General features: G+C 49.0%; 1 protein-coding gene across 4 annotated transcripts in view; it reads right to left on the bottom strand.

Moving 5' to 3' along the window:
• LOC147097976 (fibroblast growth factor receptor 1-like) overlaps nucleotides 1–16,194 on the bottom strand; it is a 268,534-nt gene that overhangs the window by 116,826 nt on the left and 135,514 nt on the right. For 3 of the 4 annotated variants that reach the window (XM_085971154.1, XM_085971157.1, XM_085971155.1), the window contains one exon: nucleotides 8,364–8,558. In XM_085971154.1, coding sequence (XP_085827280.1) covers nucleotides 8,364–8,454 — 91 coding nt within the window. In that variant the 5' untranslated portion in view covers nucleotides 8,455–8,558. Of the gene's footprint in view, nucleotides 1–8,363; nucleotides 8,559–12,745; nucleotides 13,812–16,194 lie in introns of those variants that run through there. The other variant, XM_085971156.1, reaches the window with a different exon arrangement.

Raw genomic sequence — 16,194 nt, 5'->3', positions numbered from 1 at the left:
GCCCCTGTACTCGCTTAAACGATAGCCTCTCAAACTCCTCCCAGTTCTGATGAAGGGTCATCGACCGGAAACATTAACCCTGTTTCTCTCTCCACAGATACGATAGCAAAATACTGCGGATGCTGGAAATCCAAAATAACAGCAGAAAACGCTGGAAAAACTCAGCAGGCCAGGCAGCATCCGTGGAGAGAGAAACAGAGTTAACGCTTCAGGTCGAAACCTGAAGAAGGGTCTTCGACCTGAAACGTTAACTCGGTTTCCCTCTCCACGGATGTTGCCTGGCCTGCTGAGTTTTTCCAGCGTTTTCTGCTGTTATTTCTCTCTCCACAGATGCTGCCTGACCAAATGAGTGTTTTCAGCATTTTCTAATTTTATTTCAGATTTCCAGCATCTGCAGTATTTTGCATTGTTTGCTGTACCTGCCCTGGGAGTGTTTGATGGGGCAGTGCAGAGGGAGCTTTACTCTGTATCTAACCCGTGCTGTACCTGCCCTGGGAGTGTTTGATGGGACAGTGTAGAGGGAGCTTTACTCTGTATCTAACCCGTGCTGTACCTGCCCTGGGAGTGTTTGATGGGACAGTGTAGAGGGAGCTTTACTCTGTATCTAACCCGTGCTGTACCTGCCCTGGGAGTGTTTGATGGGGCAGTGCAGAGGGAGCTTTACTCTGTATCTGGGAACATAGGAACAGGATTAGACCATTCAGCCCCTCGAGCCTGTTCTTCCATCATTCAATGAGATCATGGCTGATCGGTTTCTCAACTCCATCCAACCACCTTGGCTCCAGCTCTTTTTATACCCTTTAGCTAGCAAAAATCTATCGATCTCAGATTTAAAATTATTAATCGAGCTAGTATCTACTGCTTTTTGAGAGAGAGCGCCCCACACTTCTACCACCCATAAGAAATAGGAGCAGGAGTAGGCCATTCAGCCCTTCAAGCCTGCTCCACCATTCAATAAGCCCTCTGGGGTTGAGATTTCCAAAGCTTCACAACCCTTTGCGGGAAGAAGTGTTTCCAAACTTCTCTCCTGAATGGCCTGGCTCTGATTTTAACCTTGTCCTAGACTCCCCCACCAGCGGAAAAAGTTTCTCTGTCTACCCAATCAGTTCCTTTCAAAATCCTAAAAACCTCAATCAAATCACCTCTTAACCTGCTACACTCAAGGGAGTACAAGCCTAGTTTATGTAATCTCGCCTCGTAAGATGACCCTTGGAGCCCTGGTGACACTCTGGAGAATCTGCGCGGTCTCCTTCCAAGGCTCCTTTCTACGGTGTGGTGCCCAGAACGGTACAGGGCACTCCAGATATGGCTAACTAGCCAGATGTGGATTACTATCCAGATGTGGCACTAGAGGGAGGTTTGCCTGATTAGCGCGCACCCTCCCTGAGACAGGGGCTACTCGTGACATGGTGTGGAATCAGAGTGCGTGCGCCATGTCCTGCCGGGCATCTGAAAGCGTTCATGTCGTGCTTCGATGCACCGCCACCTTTCGCCCACATGACACGCAATTGGGCACGGAGGTAGCGTGCGTCTGGCGACGGTCGTGGAATAACATTCGTACGCGTGAGCGTCTGCTCGCCAACACCGCGAAGGTTAATCTCTGGCCTGGGTCTCGTACAAGAGAAATGCTGCTGATAACAACAAGGCTTCAATTCGCAACCAATTCCAAATACAGGAAACTTTGTGATATCCGGCACCGAGCTGTTGCCGATCTATCAAAACTGCCGGACAAACCAGCGTTAATGTTGAAGCATACAGAGATTTGCAGCTCCGTGTCTGGCAACAAACACTGTTGCTTAGTAACAGCTTCTAAACAGTCGGCCGTACCTTGGAAGCGTCTCTGTAGCTTAGCAACAGCTTCAGAGAGACTTTGCAGAGCCTGACTGTTGGAAAAAAAAGCCACGAGAAGAAAAAAAAACCTAACAAAACGGCTCCTGATTTCTGCCGGTAGATCGAGGTTTCCGGACATACAACCTCCGGATAAACCAAAGTTTCCTGTACTGGGCCAGCCGGAGCCTTCTTAAAGGCCGTATCTTCTGTCGCCAGCAACTAACAAATCCTGCGGCCAGCTCTCCTGCTAAATGCTGTAATCATTTCAAGAAAGAAAGAAATATATCGCGACTTTCATGACCTCAGGACGTCCCAAAGTGCTTTGCAGCCAATGAAGTACTTCTGAAGTGTAGTCGCTGTTGTAATGTGGGAAACGCGCAATTGAATTTGCGCACAGCAAGCTCCCACAAACAGCAACGTGATAATGTCCAGATACAGTAATCTGTTTTAGTGATGTTGTTTAGGGGTTAAATATTAGCCTAGGACACCGGGGAGAACTCCCCTGCTCTTCTTCGAATAGTGCGGTGGGATCTTTTATGTCCACCTGTGAGAGAGCAGACGGGGAGTCGGTTTAACGTCTCATCCAAAAGACGCACCTCCGATAGTGCAACACTCCCTCAGCACCGCACTGGAGTGTCAGCCAAGACTTTGTGGTCAAATCTCAGGAGTGGACTTGAACCCACAATCTTCTGACTCAGAGGCGAGAGTGCTACCCACGGAGCCACTGCTGACACACTTTATGGGATTACACATCATTCATGTTGTTAATTACATTTCCGGAGCTAAGAAAAGCACAGAGTTTGAAACAGTCATAGAAGTTTTGTGGTCTCGTATATTTTCATTTTGAGGCAGTAATTTGTAGAATAGTAATGGCTTTTGTACATACAGGAAACTTTCGATTTACCGGCACCTAAATAACCGGAAATCTCGGTTAACCGGCAAAATTCAGGAGTAGGTTTTACTTCATATTGTATTTGCCTTCCTCCGTCTGTTGCTGTGCAAGGGTGTGGCTGCAGCTGTTGCTAAGCTACAGAGACACTTGGAACTTGTGGCCATTGTTCTACACTTGTTACTAAGCAACAGGGTTTGTTGCTTTATATGGAGCTTTCAGCTCTCCCTATCTTTTACTATAGCGTTTGGGTATCCGGAATTTTTGATGAACCGGCACCACTTTGGTCCCATCCATGCCGGATAAAAAAAAGTTTCCTGTACAAGGTGCTGGTAATAGGACGATGGAAAACTAGGGGGTCGTAGACTCAGGATAAGGGGTCGGCCATTTAGGACCGAGATGAGGAGAAATGTCTTCACTCAGAGGGTGGTGAATCTTTGGAATTCGCTACCCCAGAGAGCTGTGGAGGCTCAGTCGTTGAGTATATTCAAGACAGAGATCAATAAAATTTTGGACTCTAGGGGAATCAAGGGATATGGGGATCGGGCGGGAAAGTGGAGTTGTGCTCGAAGATCAGCCATGATCTTCTTGAATGGCGGAGCAGGCTCAAGGGGCCGCATGGCCTACTCCTGCTCCTATTTCTTATCATCTTATGTTCTTAGATAGTGCCATGGCGGATGAACAGCCTGAAATGACAGGCAGGTTTGAATCTTAGCAGCTATCCGGGCATTTTGCTACCTGTCACTCCAAGTACAACTGCCAGCACATTCCAAACATTCAGACGCTCAAGAGTTTAACCAGGAGAACCGCACGGTGAATGCTGCGAGTCAACACCGGGGTGAAAAGGCCAGGCTTAAAATCCCCACCCAAGCGCAGTACCGCCGAGTGGGACTGTACAGGCCCCGCCTGCCTGTACCCACTGGTCGGCCACGGGGCAAACGCTCGCCCGCACCGTGCAGGGCAGATGCCAGCCTGACTTGGGAGGACGAGGAAAGCGCGCAACACGATTCTGCCGTTCGGACACTTCGACGCGGCTAGGCCCAACTGCGCAACTGGCAAAGAGGCTTGAGCGTAAGTCACAGAATGGCACAGGACAGGAGGAGGCCATTCGGCCCATCATGCTTGTGCCAGCTCTTTGAAAGAGCTATCCCATTAGTCCCACTCCCCTGCTCTTTCCCCGTAGCCCTGTAAATTTTTCCTCTTCAAGTATTTATCCAATTCACTTTTAAAAGTTACTATTGAATCTGCTTCCACTGCCCTTTCAGGCAGCGCATTCCAGATCACAACAACTCGCTGTGTGAAAAAATGTCTCCCTCTCTGGTTCTTTTGCCAATTACTTTAAAAGTCCTCTCTAGGCCAGGGAAAATGGGTAGCGGAGGCAGACTGTGGGATGGAGAAGGATTCTCTACATTTTCAATTCTTAAAGCATCTAAGGGAAGAACAATTCTTTTTTCTGGTGTGAACAGAACATATTCTACAATACCTAACACATCACAACAACAACTTGCATTTATATAGCGCCTTTAACTTGGTAAAACGTCCCAAGGCGCTTCACAGGGGTGTTACCAGACAAAACTGGTCACCGAGCCACATAAGGAGATATTAGGGCAAGCTTGGTTAAAGAGGTAGGTTTTCAAGGAGCGTCTTAAATGGAGGAGAGAGAGGGAGCGAAGTTCAGGGAGGTAAATCCAGAGCTTAGGGCTGAGGCAGCTGAAGGCACGGCCACCAACAGCTGCAGCCTTAAACCCCGGAGTCAGCCTCAACTCTAAACATCTACCGCTTCTGCCTCCATCAGCGGAGCCTCGTCCAGACCGAGAATCTCCCTCAGGTGATTCCTCGCCAGAGGGTAAAATAAAATGGAACAAACTGCAGAGCAAGCGGGGAGCCAACCTCGCTCGGCAATGAGCTGTCCTGTCATCAGATACAGATCGGCCTTGTCTGGAGGCACTGAACAGACTGGAGACCGGGCAGCTTGACCCAAGCCAGGGCCAAGAGGATTACAGAAGGGGAAAAGGAAGCCAAGTTGAAGGGGAATGAAAGCAACTGAAAGATGAGCCAGCTTTTCGCTTCACAATAGAAATGCCAACGTCGACAGAGCGTGCCAGCCTCTGTAGTTCCACCCACCGCACTCTCCCCAGCAAGCTTCTTGTTTTCAAAATGTCTTTTGTCCTTTTTCTGGACAAACATACAGTCCTTGTGTGCCTGCAAACAGCACATAATGCGGTTTAGTCTGAATTCGGAGGACAGTGAGATGGCTTTCAATGGATCTAGATTAAGAGTGGAAGGGTGGCCCACAGGTTCCAAGGGAAGTCCAAGAGCACCATTCTCTGAAGGTTGATTTCATCGTCAATGCTAGGGTGGGCCAGGGGAAGAGACTTGTTGCGCGCCCTCCAAGCCCTTTTGCGGTTTCCCGACCTCCGCCTACTTTGAGCCACAGTCAGGCCCCCACTGTGTGCTGCATAAGTGGTACCCCAAGAGTGAACGGCTTGGCTGTTTCCACCAGGCCCCAAGCAACTCACGCTCCAAAGCTCCTCGACTTGGGCTTCCCGCGCGACAGCAGGTACCCCAACGGTCTTCGGCACACGAAACGGTCTGGTGTAGCATGACAAGAAAAGCCCATTCGCTGCTCCAAGGTTTTCCCAAGCTTGTGCTGCCGCTTTCAAATGCCACAGTAAGCTGAAGGATTCGCGTCAAGGGCAGAGCTTGTGGTCAAACTCGGGATCAAGCCGAGCGGAGGAAGCAAGCTGCCACCAGACGGCTCAACCTGTCCCAATGACGTTTAACGTGTGCCGCAGAATCATCGGCCGCCAGACAGCAGAACAAACGCAGCCTACAGGAGAGAGTGACAGTGCTACTGTGCACCTCGGTGTACAATCCCCAAACTGTCAGCTTTGCAGACCGCAAGCTCTCCTGTTTATGTATTTTACAAGCTTATTCCTTAAAAGGCCCACAGCCTCTGCAAAATAACACCCAGAACCTCAATTTTATAAAAGTAGATGCAACAGAAATAATATTTACAGTGGACGTTCATAAAGGCTGGTGAAGTGAACACACTGTGCATTCGTCAATCTTCCATGATGTTACACACGGGGAGTCAGGACCAAGTGTAGTCTTCAGCTGTGGTTCAGTGAGCAGCACACTTGCCTCTATCCCTCTAGAGTCCAAAAATCTATCGATCTCAGCCTTGAATATACTCAACGACTGAGCCTCCACAGCCCTCTGGGGTAGAGAATTCCAACCCTCTGAGCGAAGAAATACCTCCTCATCTCAGTCCTAAAATGGCCAACCCCTTATCCTGAGACTCTGCCCCCTAGTTCTAGACTCTCCAGCCAGGGGAAACAGCCTCTCGGCATCTACCCTGTCAAACCCCCTCAAAATCTTATATTTTTCAATGAGATCACCTCTCATTCTTCTAAACTCCAGAGAGTATAGGCCCAATCTACTCAATCTCTCCTCATAGGACAATCCTCACATCCCAGGAATCAATCTAGTGAACCTTCGTTGCACCGCCTCCAAGGCAAGTATATCCTTTCTTAGATAAGGAGACCAAAACTGTGCCCAGTACTCCAGGTGTGGTCTCACCAAGGCCCTGTACAATTGTAGCAAGACTTCCTTACTCTTGTATTCCAACCCTCTAACAATAAAGGCCAACATACCATTTGCCTTCCTAACTGCTTGCTGTACCTGCGAGCTAACTCTCTGTGTTTCTTGTACGAGGACACCTAAATCTCTCTGAACACCAACATTTAATAGTTTTTCACCAGAGTGCTGCACTGTTGGAGGTGCCGTCTTTTGGATGAGATGTTAAACCGTCTGCTCTCTCAGGTGGACATAAAAGATCCCATGGCACTATTTCGAAGACGAGCAGGGGAGTTCTCCCCTGCATCCTGAACAATATTTATCCCTCAATCAACATCACAAAAACAGATTATCTGGTCATTATCACATTGCTGTTTGCGGGAGCTTGCTGTGCGCAAAATGGCTGCCGCGTTTCCTACGTTACAACAGTGACTACACTTCAAAAGTACTTCATTGGCTGTAAAACGCTAAACGCTTTGGGATGTCTGGTGGTTGTAAAAGGCGCTATATAAATAACAAGTTTTTTTCCCCAGGTGAAGCAGGGTTTAAAGGATGTGAGATAATTGGACCAGGATGCCCAGATGTAATTCTGTCTCCATCTCAAAAGTCATATATTGTCATTATTTTTTTACATTTCCATTTTAAATCCCTTTGCCCACAAATATAATGGAAACTGCATATGTAAACAGGTCACACTGTAATTATATCATTGGTGGCACTGCAGCGCCTCTACTGGCAGGAGGGTGTAATTACAGCGTGACAAGTTTACATAGGAAGTTTCCACTGTAAGTGCAGACAGTGGCATTTATCATGACAAGGCTTGACAAGAAGTGCACGCTGATGTAAACAGTTTTGATGCATTATTGATATATTTTCACCTGTGTCCCACATTCTCTCTAGAGCGCATTCCCAGACGTGTGACGGGAGGTGGTCACTTTAGAGGCAAGAGAGCAGTCGAACCGCTTCGAAGGACCAGAAAGAAAATCAAGGTTAGTGGCTAAAATAATACAACTGTGGCCCAATGGTATTAATGGAGTCGGAGAGAATTACTAACAGAATTAGGGGCAGTAGATGACAGGCTCAAGCTGGAGCCTACCAGAGAGCCCGGTAAGGCTGTAAGGGTCCTGTGTGACCAGCGCCAATCAAGTTCTGAGCGGGCATGAGCCAACAGCACAAAACGGCTCCGAATTCAGCACCAATTGGCATTCACACTCGGAGAGGATGTTTGGCATAAGGAATGACAAAGGCCCACACTGATTCAGAAAGAAAGGCTTGTATTCATACAGCGCCTTTCACGACCTCAGGACATCACAAAGCGCTTTACAACCAGTGAAGCAACTTTTGAAGTGGAGTCACTGTTGTAATGTAGGAAACACGGCAGCTAATTTGCGCACAGCAAGCTCCCACAAACAGCAATGTGGTAACGGCCAGATAATCTGTTTTTAAAAGTGATGTTGGTTGAGGGATCGATATTGGCCAGGACACCGGGGCTAACTCCCCTGCTCTTCTTCGAAATAGTGCCGTGGGATTTTTTACGGCCGCTTGAGAGGGCAGACGGGGCCTCGGTTTAACGTCTCATCCGAAAGACGGCACCTCCGACAGTGCAGCACTCCCTCAGCACTGGATTATGGGCTCAAGTCTCTGGTGTGGGGGTCGAACCCGTGACCTTCTGATTCAAGAGACGAGAGTGCTGCCCACTGAGTAGAAGGTTTGAAAGTGTGTCTGAGGAGCATTGCCGGGGAAGAGGAGGTGGAGCTCCATTTTGCGTCTACCCACACCATGCTGGGCCTGGGATTGTTTGATGCCAGCACTAGGTGCCTGAAATGGAGACTGCCCCAATCCCCAGTACTAACGTCCCTCACCTTGACAAGCACACAATGCACGGCCAAGATTTAACCCATCTTCAGTTCACCAGCATGGTGCAGACAAGTCATTCAATACCTCTCTTCCATTAAAACAACTGGTTTTAAATCATCAGTGAGCACCAGCATAGCTCTTCCAACACATCTTGAAAGCATTACTCCCAGTTTAGTCCCGGACTGAAGAAGGGAATAGGAATTCTTACCTTGCTCTGGTAAGGTCAGTGCTGGCCGTGCCATGGAAAGGGCCACCATGCCGAGCACAGCCCAGCACACCAAGTGAACGCAGCTGATCATTCCACTACTGCTTCTGCTCTCGCACGGCCCGACGTATCACCATTTGTGCTCCAGTCTCATTGGGGTGCCTGACCACGAGAAGGGGTTAGGTGGAAACGTCGAGGCTGTGAAAGAAGATAATATTTCCATTTAATACAAAGACCCACCAAAGAGTTCAACTTCAGAATCAATGCTGCTTCCTGACTGTCTTCAGAGAGAGTTGGAAAGGGACGGGGTATGTTTGTCTGGGAGATGGCCTCACAAGTGACCAGTGACATTGAGACCATGAGTTCATGATGGGCCCATGAACAGTATGGCTCCTTAATTCTTTTCCTTGGCTCATTTCCTCCCCTCGCTAAGTTGTTGGCTCCTTGTTGGGGTAAGGCTCCAAGAACATCAGGGAACCTCTGGTACCTTACCAAAGGGGCCATAAATCATCTGTGAGACTACACAGTGACTGCCGGCAGACTGTTCATCTGGCATCAGCAAAGCATGGACTTCCACCAGGAGCGATTGGATAATGACACGGGGGATTGGGGGCAGTAATCTGCCTATCCCATGGGTGCTGAGACCAACTGTAGTGTCCTAGCACCTCCCCACCAACTCAGCACAGGCCGGGGGATTGATGCCCAGCTGCTGGTGGTCTCTGGCTCGGTTACTCACTAGATACCTTGCTGGCCCTGGAGGGAGAGTTCATAATTCTGATGGTTAGGTGTCTATACATAGACGCACACACTCTCTCTCTCTTAACCAGGATGCCACAAGGACCAGTTAGTGGAAATCACTGTGCAAACGGAGTGGGCCTTTGGCGTAGCAGTAGCATCCCCGCTGCTGGGCCAGAAGGCGTAGGGTTTCGAACCCCGCTCCAGACAGTCCCAGCAAGTGGAGTCGGAGCTCCGGCTCTAAATTCTGGGTTGACATCCAGCGGGATACTTGCGTCCGTGGGTGTGGGTGGCCCCCCCCCTCGTATGGGTTGTGGGAGCCCGTAAAACCCTCCCGCCATAGGACTAACCATCTAATGGCTGGTACGAAGATGGTTACGGTCACGGAAGGAGCGTTAATCGCGGCCAAAAATCCTCCCACCACTTCATACAGTTCCCCAAAGGGAACAGTGTGAAGACACGTACGACGACGACTGTGCAAACACACTCCCCCGGAGGCCATCCCCACAACTCCAACTCTTCCAGGAATGAAGCCCACCTGTGGACCACACCACCAGTACAAACTGTTGATGTCACACTCCACTGCTCTGTCCTTAAACAACACTCCTAGCAATGGGACAGATGCCTGGAATGTGTGCTGTCATCCATGCCTCTGTTAGCTCCAGACTTGACTATTCCAATGTTCTCCAAGTCAACCTCCCATCTTCCACCCTCCATAAACTTAAGCTCATCCAAACCTTGGCTGCCCGTATCCTAACTCGCACCAAGTCCCGTTCACCCATCACCCCTGCGCTCGCTGACCTACATTGGCTCTCAGTCCGGCGACACCTCGATTTTAAAATTCTCATCCTTGTTTTCAAATCCCTCCATGGCCTCGCCCCTCCCCATCTCTGTAACCTCCTCCAGCCCCACAACCCTCCGAGATCTCGGAGCTCCTTCAATTCTGGCCTCTTGCAGATCCCCAGTTATAAACGCTGCACCGTTGGCAGCTCTGCCTTCAGCTGCCTGGGCCCCAAGCTCTGGAATTCCCTCCTTAAACGTCTCTGCCTCTCTCCTTCCTGCTTTAAGACGTTACTTAAAACCGACCTCTTTGACCAAGCTTTTGGTCAGCTGCCCTAATATCTCCCAATGTGGCTCGGCGTCAAATTTTGTTTGATAATCGCTCCCGTGAAGCGCCTTGGGACATTTTACTCCATTAAAGGTGCTATATAAATGCAAGGTGTTGTTGTTGCCGTCAACTAGGGAGGGAACAGAAACCGACCCGGCAGTGTTAGACTCTGTGTAACGAGCGCTCACTGAACCTGTGGGAGTCCCAAATGATTCTAATCATTAATTAATTGTATGTATTTAAGAGATGAACGCGAACTGCTAATAGAAGTTTTTGTGGTGGAACCTCGAGCTCGGTGATTCTGACCAGGATCTAGAGGTTCTGAATATTTAGTTTCCAGTTCTTACATCCTGGCGTTCCTACAAGGTTTCAGCTGCACCTCACTTCAGATGGACGAGCCAAGAGAATTTTTCTGAGACACGGCATTCCAAGTTCTATGTCGCTGCCAGCTTAAGCAGCAAATACTGGACAGGAATTTCCACCAAAAAAAACCCACTGTGAAAAACAGCTTCCATTTTACGAGCAAGCCATAGCCTTCCTGAGGCCCACCAGCTTGAAGCTGCGCCAGTGAGATCCACAGAGGCAGCAGCAGGGTCCTGGGATGGGCTGCTTGCTCACCTTTTAGGTCGGGGGGTGGGGGGGGGGGCTAGTCAGGGACGCGAGGAGACCAGAAATACACGCCACGTGAAAACGAAAAACTCGCACTGGTGTACAGCAACACTGCCTGGTTTATTCTGCGCATTGGCACCAATCTGCTGTAAGGACATTGTGAAAAGAAAGACTTGCATTTCTTCAGCACCTTTCACGACCACCGGACATCTCAAAGCACTTTACAGCCAATGAAGTACTTTTGAATTGGCGTCACTGTTGTAATGTGGGAAACGTGGCAGCCAATTTGTGCACAGCAAGGTCCCACAAACAGCAATGTGATAATGATCAGATAATGTTTTCATGGGATCTTTTACATCCACCTGAGAGAGCAGACGGGGCCTCAGTTTAACATCTCATCCGAAAGACGGCACCTCTGACAGAGCAGCACTCCCTCAGCACTGCACTGGGAGTGTCAGCCTAGCTTTATGTGCTCAAGTCCCTGGAGTGGGACTTGAACCCACAACCTTCAGATTCAGAGGCGAAGGTGCTGCCCACTGAGCCACAGCTGACACTGACTTAATTATGCCAACATCCTCGAGTGACAAACCGCACCACCCACCCCGCCTCCCAACCCGCCAGTATGTCATTATACTGTTCTACAGCTCAACATTCAGACTCGACCCAATTTTGGACAAAATCTCAGTATTGCCGGCCGGATCTGTTCAGTTCACACACCCTGGTTACATCTCACCGAATCTCTAATGACAGCACTGTGAGGTGAGGCTTTCCCCTCGTTGTGTGCCACGGGGGTCAGGCAATGTCCGTACATGGTGAAGTTATTGATGCTGACAGATCTTGGGTGTCTTGATTTCAGCTTTATCCAATGAGGCAACAACGCTAAAGATAGCCCTCGCCAAAACCACACCCCCCCCCCCGCCCCCGGCCCTGCCCCGCCCCACGGAATTGAAATAGGACGAACCAGCAAAGAAGAAACTTAGGTAGAAGTGGAAAGGAGTGGCCTGGGCTTCGAGGGCCACACGACCAGGGCTCAGGCCCGCGGGTAGGCCCGAGGTTGGCCACCTCTACCCTAAGATTCCCCTGCGTCCTGTTCGAATACCGCAGAGCAGATCCAAAATGCGCCTTTTCTTTTTTTAACTTCACTGCAAGAGGCATTAACATGTGTGTATTTTTTTAATTCATTCGCGGGATGTGGGTATCGCTGGCAAGGCCAGCATTTATTGCCCATCCCTAATTGCCCTCGCGTGGCTTGCTAGGCCATTTCAGAGGGGCAGTTACGAGTCAACCACATTGCCGTGGGTCTGGAGTCACATATAGGCCAGACCGGGTGAGGACGGCAGATTTCCTGCCCTAAAGGACATTAGTGAACCAGATGGGTTTTTACGACAAAGCAGTCACCATTACTGACACTAGCTTTTTATTCCAGATTTATTTAATTAATTGAATTTAAATTCCCCAGCTGCCCTGGTGGGATTTGAACTCATGTCTCTGGATCCTTAGTCCAGGTCTCTGGATTACTAGTCCAATAACATTGCCACTATGCTACCGTTCCCGTGTTTTGCAAAAGGGAAAGGGCCAGCTACCGACCGTTGTCAAGGTGATGCAAGGAAAGTGTCCACTTTGCACCTTATCTGTGCTACCTGTGAGCAGGGAGCAATGGCAACCGTTACCAGGCGCAAAGACTCTCCTTTCTCATTGCCGAGCACCAGTATATCTGCCTCAATAACTTGTCAAAGCACACAAGACTGTAAAAACACACACACACACATCATCGATTCACAAGATCGCCAGGACTGTGCTTTTAAAACTCTTGGAAAATAACAGGAATCCAAACATAGCATTCAACATTTCCTTTTCTAACCGGTCACGACCAAGAATAACTCCTTCAAACGTAAACGTCCCTTGACTTCCTTATTTTCTCCACTGAGCTTACAGTTAGCCTGCTCGCAGTCCGAGGGTGTTAGCGGGAAAGGGGGGCAGGAGTTCCAGTCCACGCTGCTGTTGGCCGCCTTCTGCTTCACATCATCCAGGCAGCCAGAAGTTCAAGGGTGTTCAAGCACAGCACATAGAGCTCGGCACACAACCAGCAGATAGATAAATGGCACTCAGAGTGATAGCGACACACTGAAAAAGCTTTTCAATTACTTGAAGCAGCTCAAAAAGGGACAGAGACAACCCTCTTGTGATGCTGGTGTCTCAGTTGCCGAGCCACCACTCCACACCTCCAAGTTCCCAATGCTGCAGGTCGATTGGTTGCATCGGCAGACAGAGGGAGGGGACGTTGATTATACTAAAGGGGGCAGAGAGTCCACCCCGTTCTGTGACACACATCCTCATCACCTGTCAGAGACTACCACCAGTGGAAGCTCCAGCCTCTGAACTGCGGGGGCAGAAGATCCGAAGCATTATGACAGACCTAACTTTTTTTTAAAAGCGTCAAGAGCCCGGGAGATAATAGTTGTTGAAGTTTGTTGCATCAAATCATCTTACACCAAAGATACAAAAGAAACAGAAGCCGGACCCAGAGGCACTTTCCTTCCCAGGAATCGTGATTTTCTGTAGCTTACTGTACATAACTGTTAATGTCAGAATGATGTACGCCTACAATCAAGTGTCTGTCTGTCCAGCCCCACAGATCCACTTGGCAAGGAGAGCAGCCACATCATCATTACTACGTGCTTATGAATCAGGAATGAGCCATGAAGCCTCGATTTGGCTCAACACACTTGTGAGCGATGAATAATTCTGCAAGCATTAATCGGCCTCGGCACCCCGTCAGATCAGCCGAACTCTGCCTGCGACTGCCCTACGGACGGACCATGCTTAAAACTGTTAACTCCTCGTCCGCTTTCGGCACCTCTCTGCCGCCCTAACAAATCTCCGAGGGGGCAAGCAGTGCTTGGGAGGGAAGGTTAAACCAGGCGATGGGTTATCCCCTCGAGCTGCTTTTGCACTGGCCTGCCTTTTACGTGAGTGGAAAGCTCCATCAGCTCCTGACGTGTGGGTCCTCCCGCTGCCAGACTTGTGTCAGGGTTGCCGATGACCGCACAAGGCTGCGTTTCAGGAGGCGGTGGCTCAGATATAAAGGCAACTTTGCAAACAACTTCAACACGTTAATATGTACCTGCGCTGGTGTCTGCAAGACAGAAACGGGCCATTCGAACCTACTGGTCCATGCTGGTTATGCTCCACACGAGCCTCCTCCCATCCCTCTTCATCTCACCCTATCAGCATATCCTTCTATTCCCTTCTCCCTCGTGTGTTTATCTAGCTTCCCCTTAAATGCATCTACGCTATTCGCCTCAACCACTCCCCGTCATAGTGCGTTCCACGTTCTCACCACTCTCTGGGTAAAGAAGTTTCTCCTGAATTCCCTATTGGATTTATTAGTGACCATCTTATATTTATATACCTAGTTTCTGTCTCCCCCACAAGTGGAAACATCTTACCTATGTCTATCCGATCAAAACCTTTCATAATCCTAAAAGACCGCTATCAGGTCACCCCTCGGTCTTCTCTTTTCTAGAGAAAAGAGCCCCAGACGGTTCAGCCTTTCCTGATAAGTATATCCTTAGTTCTGGGATCATCCAAACTGAGTGCCAAAGTGCATCACCTCACACAGATCTATCTTAAAATTCATTTGCCAATTAGACAGCCATTCTGCAAGTTTATTAATGTCTACTTGTATTTTGTCACGTTCTTCCTCAATATTAACTGTACTCCCCAATTTGGTGTTGTCTGCAAATTTTGAAATTGTACTTCCGATTCCCGAGTCCAAATTGTTTATGTAAATTGTGAACAACAGTGATCCCCGTGACACACCACTTCCACCTTTTACCAGTCTGCGTAGCTACCCTAAACCCCAACTCTCTGTTTTCTGTTTTCTAGCCAGCTTGCTATCCATTCTGCTATCTGCTGCCCGTTCCCTGACTCCACAGGCTCTGACCTTAGTCATGAGTCTACAATGTGGTATTTTATCGAAGGCCTTTTGAAAATCCAAATATATTACATCTACCGCATTACCCTTGTCTACACTTTCAGTTACTTCTTCAAAGAATTCAATAAGGTCGGTCAAGCATGATCTTCCCTTTTGAAATCTGTGCTGACTATTTATTATATTTTCGGTTTCTAGATGTTTTTCAATTATATCTTTGAGTAAAGTTTCCATTGTCTTTACTATCACCGACGTTAAGCTAACTGGTCTATAGTTCCCTGGACTTATTCTATCTCCCTTTTTATATAAACGCAGCACATTAGCTGTCCGCCAGTCCTCTGGTACAATCCATCCAGACCACGGATCTTATCCTCTCTAAGTTTGATTAGTTTATCAATTATCTCCCTCCTTTCTATCTTTAATGTCTTTATATTTTTCTGATCTCTTCTTCTAATGTCATGTCCACCCTGCCCAGGCAGCAGTAGGGGCACAATAACTAGCCTCAGTGCCACTGTGCAGGCAAGTGGGAAATAAAAAATCCTGCTCCTGACCACTGTCCAGTGACCCCCGAGTGAGCATTCACCATTGTGGGCATCAGGCGAGGAGAGGACGAAGGTGCGAGAGCCTTCATGGTCGAATGTCACGCAGATAAATGTCCAGAGGTTGACATGAAGAATGGTCACTTTCTTCAGGTATCAAAGCCTGGCTGTGGAGTTGTACTCTACCAGCAGTCAATGCCTTCAAGAGGGGAGAGAGAAGGTTGAGGGGAGGAAAGGAGAGAAAACTGGCAGTGGGGTGGGAGGGAAGACAATTGCTGAAGCCGCCGATAACGCCACTTGTATTCTCCTTTAACGTTTGGGCCAGGGGTGGTGGTGGCGGCGGTGGGGGGGCTTGCGTAGTTGGAATGGCACCAAGATGACAACTTTTGATGGAAGTTCAGAACCAGATCAACCCTCGGGTGATCCGATCCCTGAACCAAGCAGATCCAGTGTTCCCTGGCACTATTGTGGACTGACCAACTAGTTGGGGTCTTATCACTGAGGGCTGGGATTCTTCCCACTTTGGGTCCCGATAACCCTGCAGCCCCCTGTCCTAACGGGTAGGGTGGTCCGAGCAGCAAGCAGCCCACCTGGAAGCTCCAGCAGGACAGCTGGGGGCTCTCAAAACCGTGGTTCTGCCAAATGCATCAAAGCTTTGGTCTTGGGGAGTGGGATATCTCCCTTTGGGGAAGGGAACGTGCACTCTGTGCTGGGCGAAGAGAAAGTCCTCACAGTAGATTAGTTTGGAGATTCCTAAACATGGTGACGGGTTCCTGGGCGTGTGCCAGACTCCTGAATGACTAACTAAGAGAACATTCCCTTAGGAGTGGCATTACTCATCCCTCTACAAATAATCCTTGCTTACTCGCTCATGAAGAATCTGTTACACTTCTCCCTCCGATGCAGTTG

Source organism: Somniosus microcephalus, chromosome 30 (assembly GCF_052327205.1).
Source record: "Somniosus microcephalus isolate GS21.2 chromosome 30, FLI_Smic_1.0, whole genome shotgun sequence".
NCBI classification, from domain to species: Eukaryota; Metazoa; Chordata; class Chondrichthyes; order Squaliformes; family Somniosidae; genus Somniosus; species Somniosus microcephalus.
This window is presented reverse-complemented; position numbering and strand designations above follow the sequence as displayed.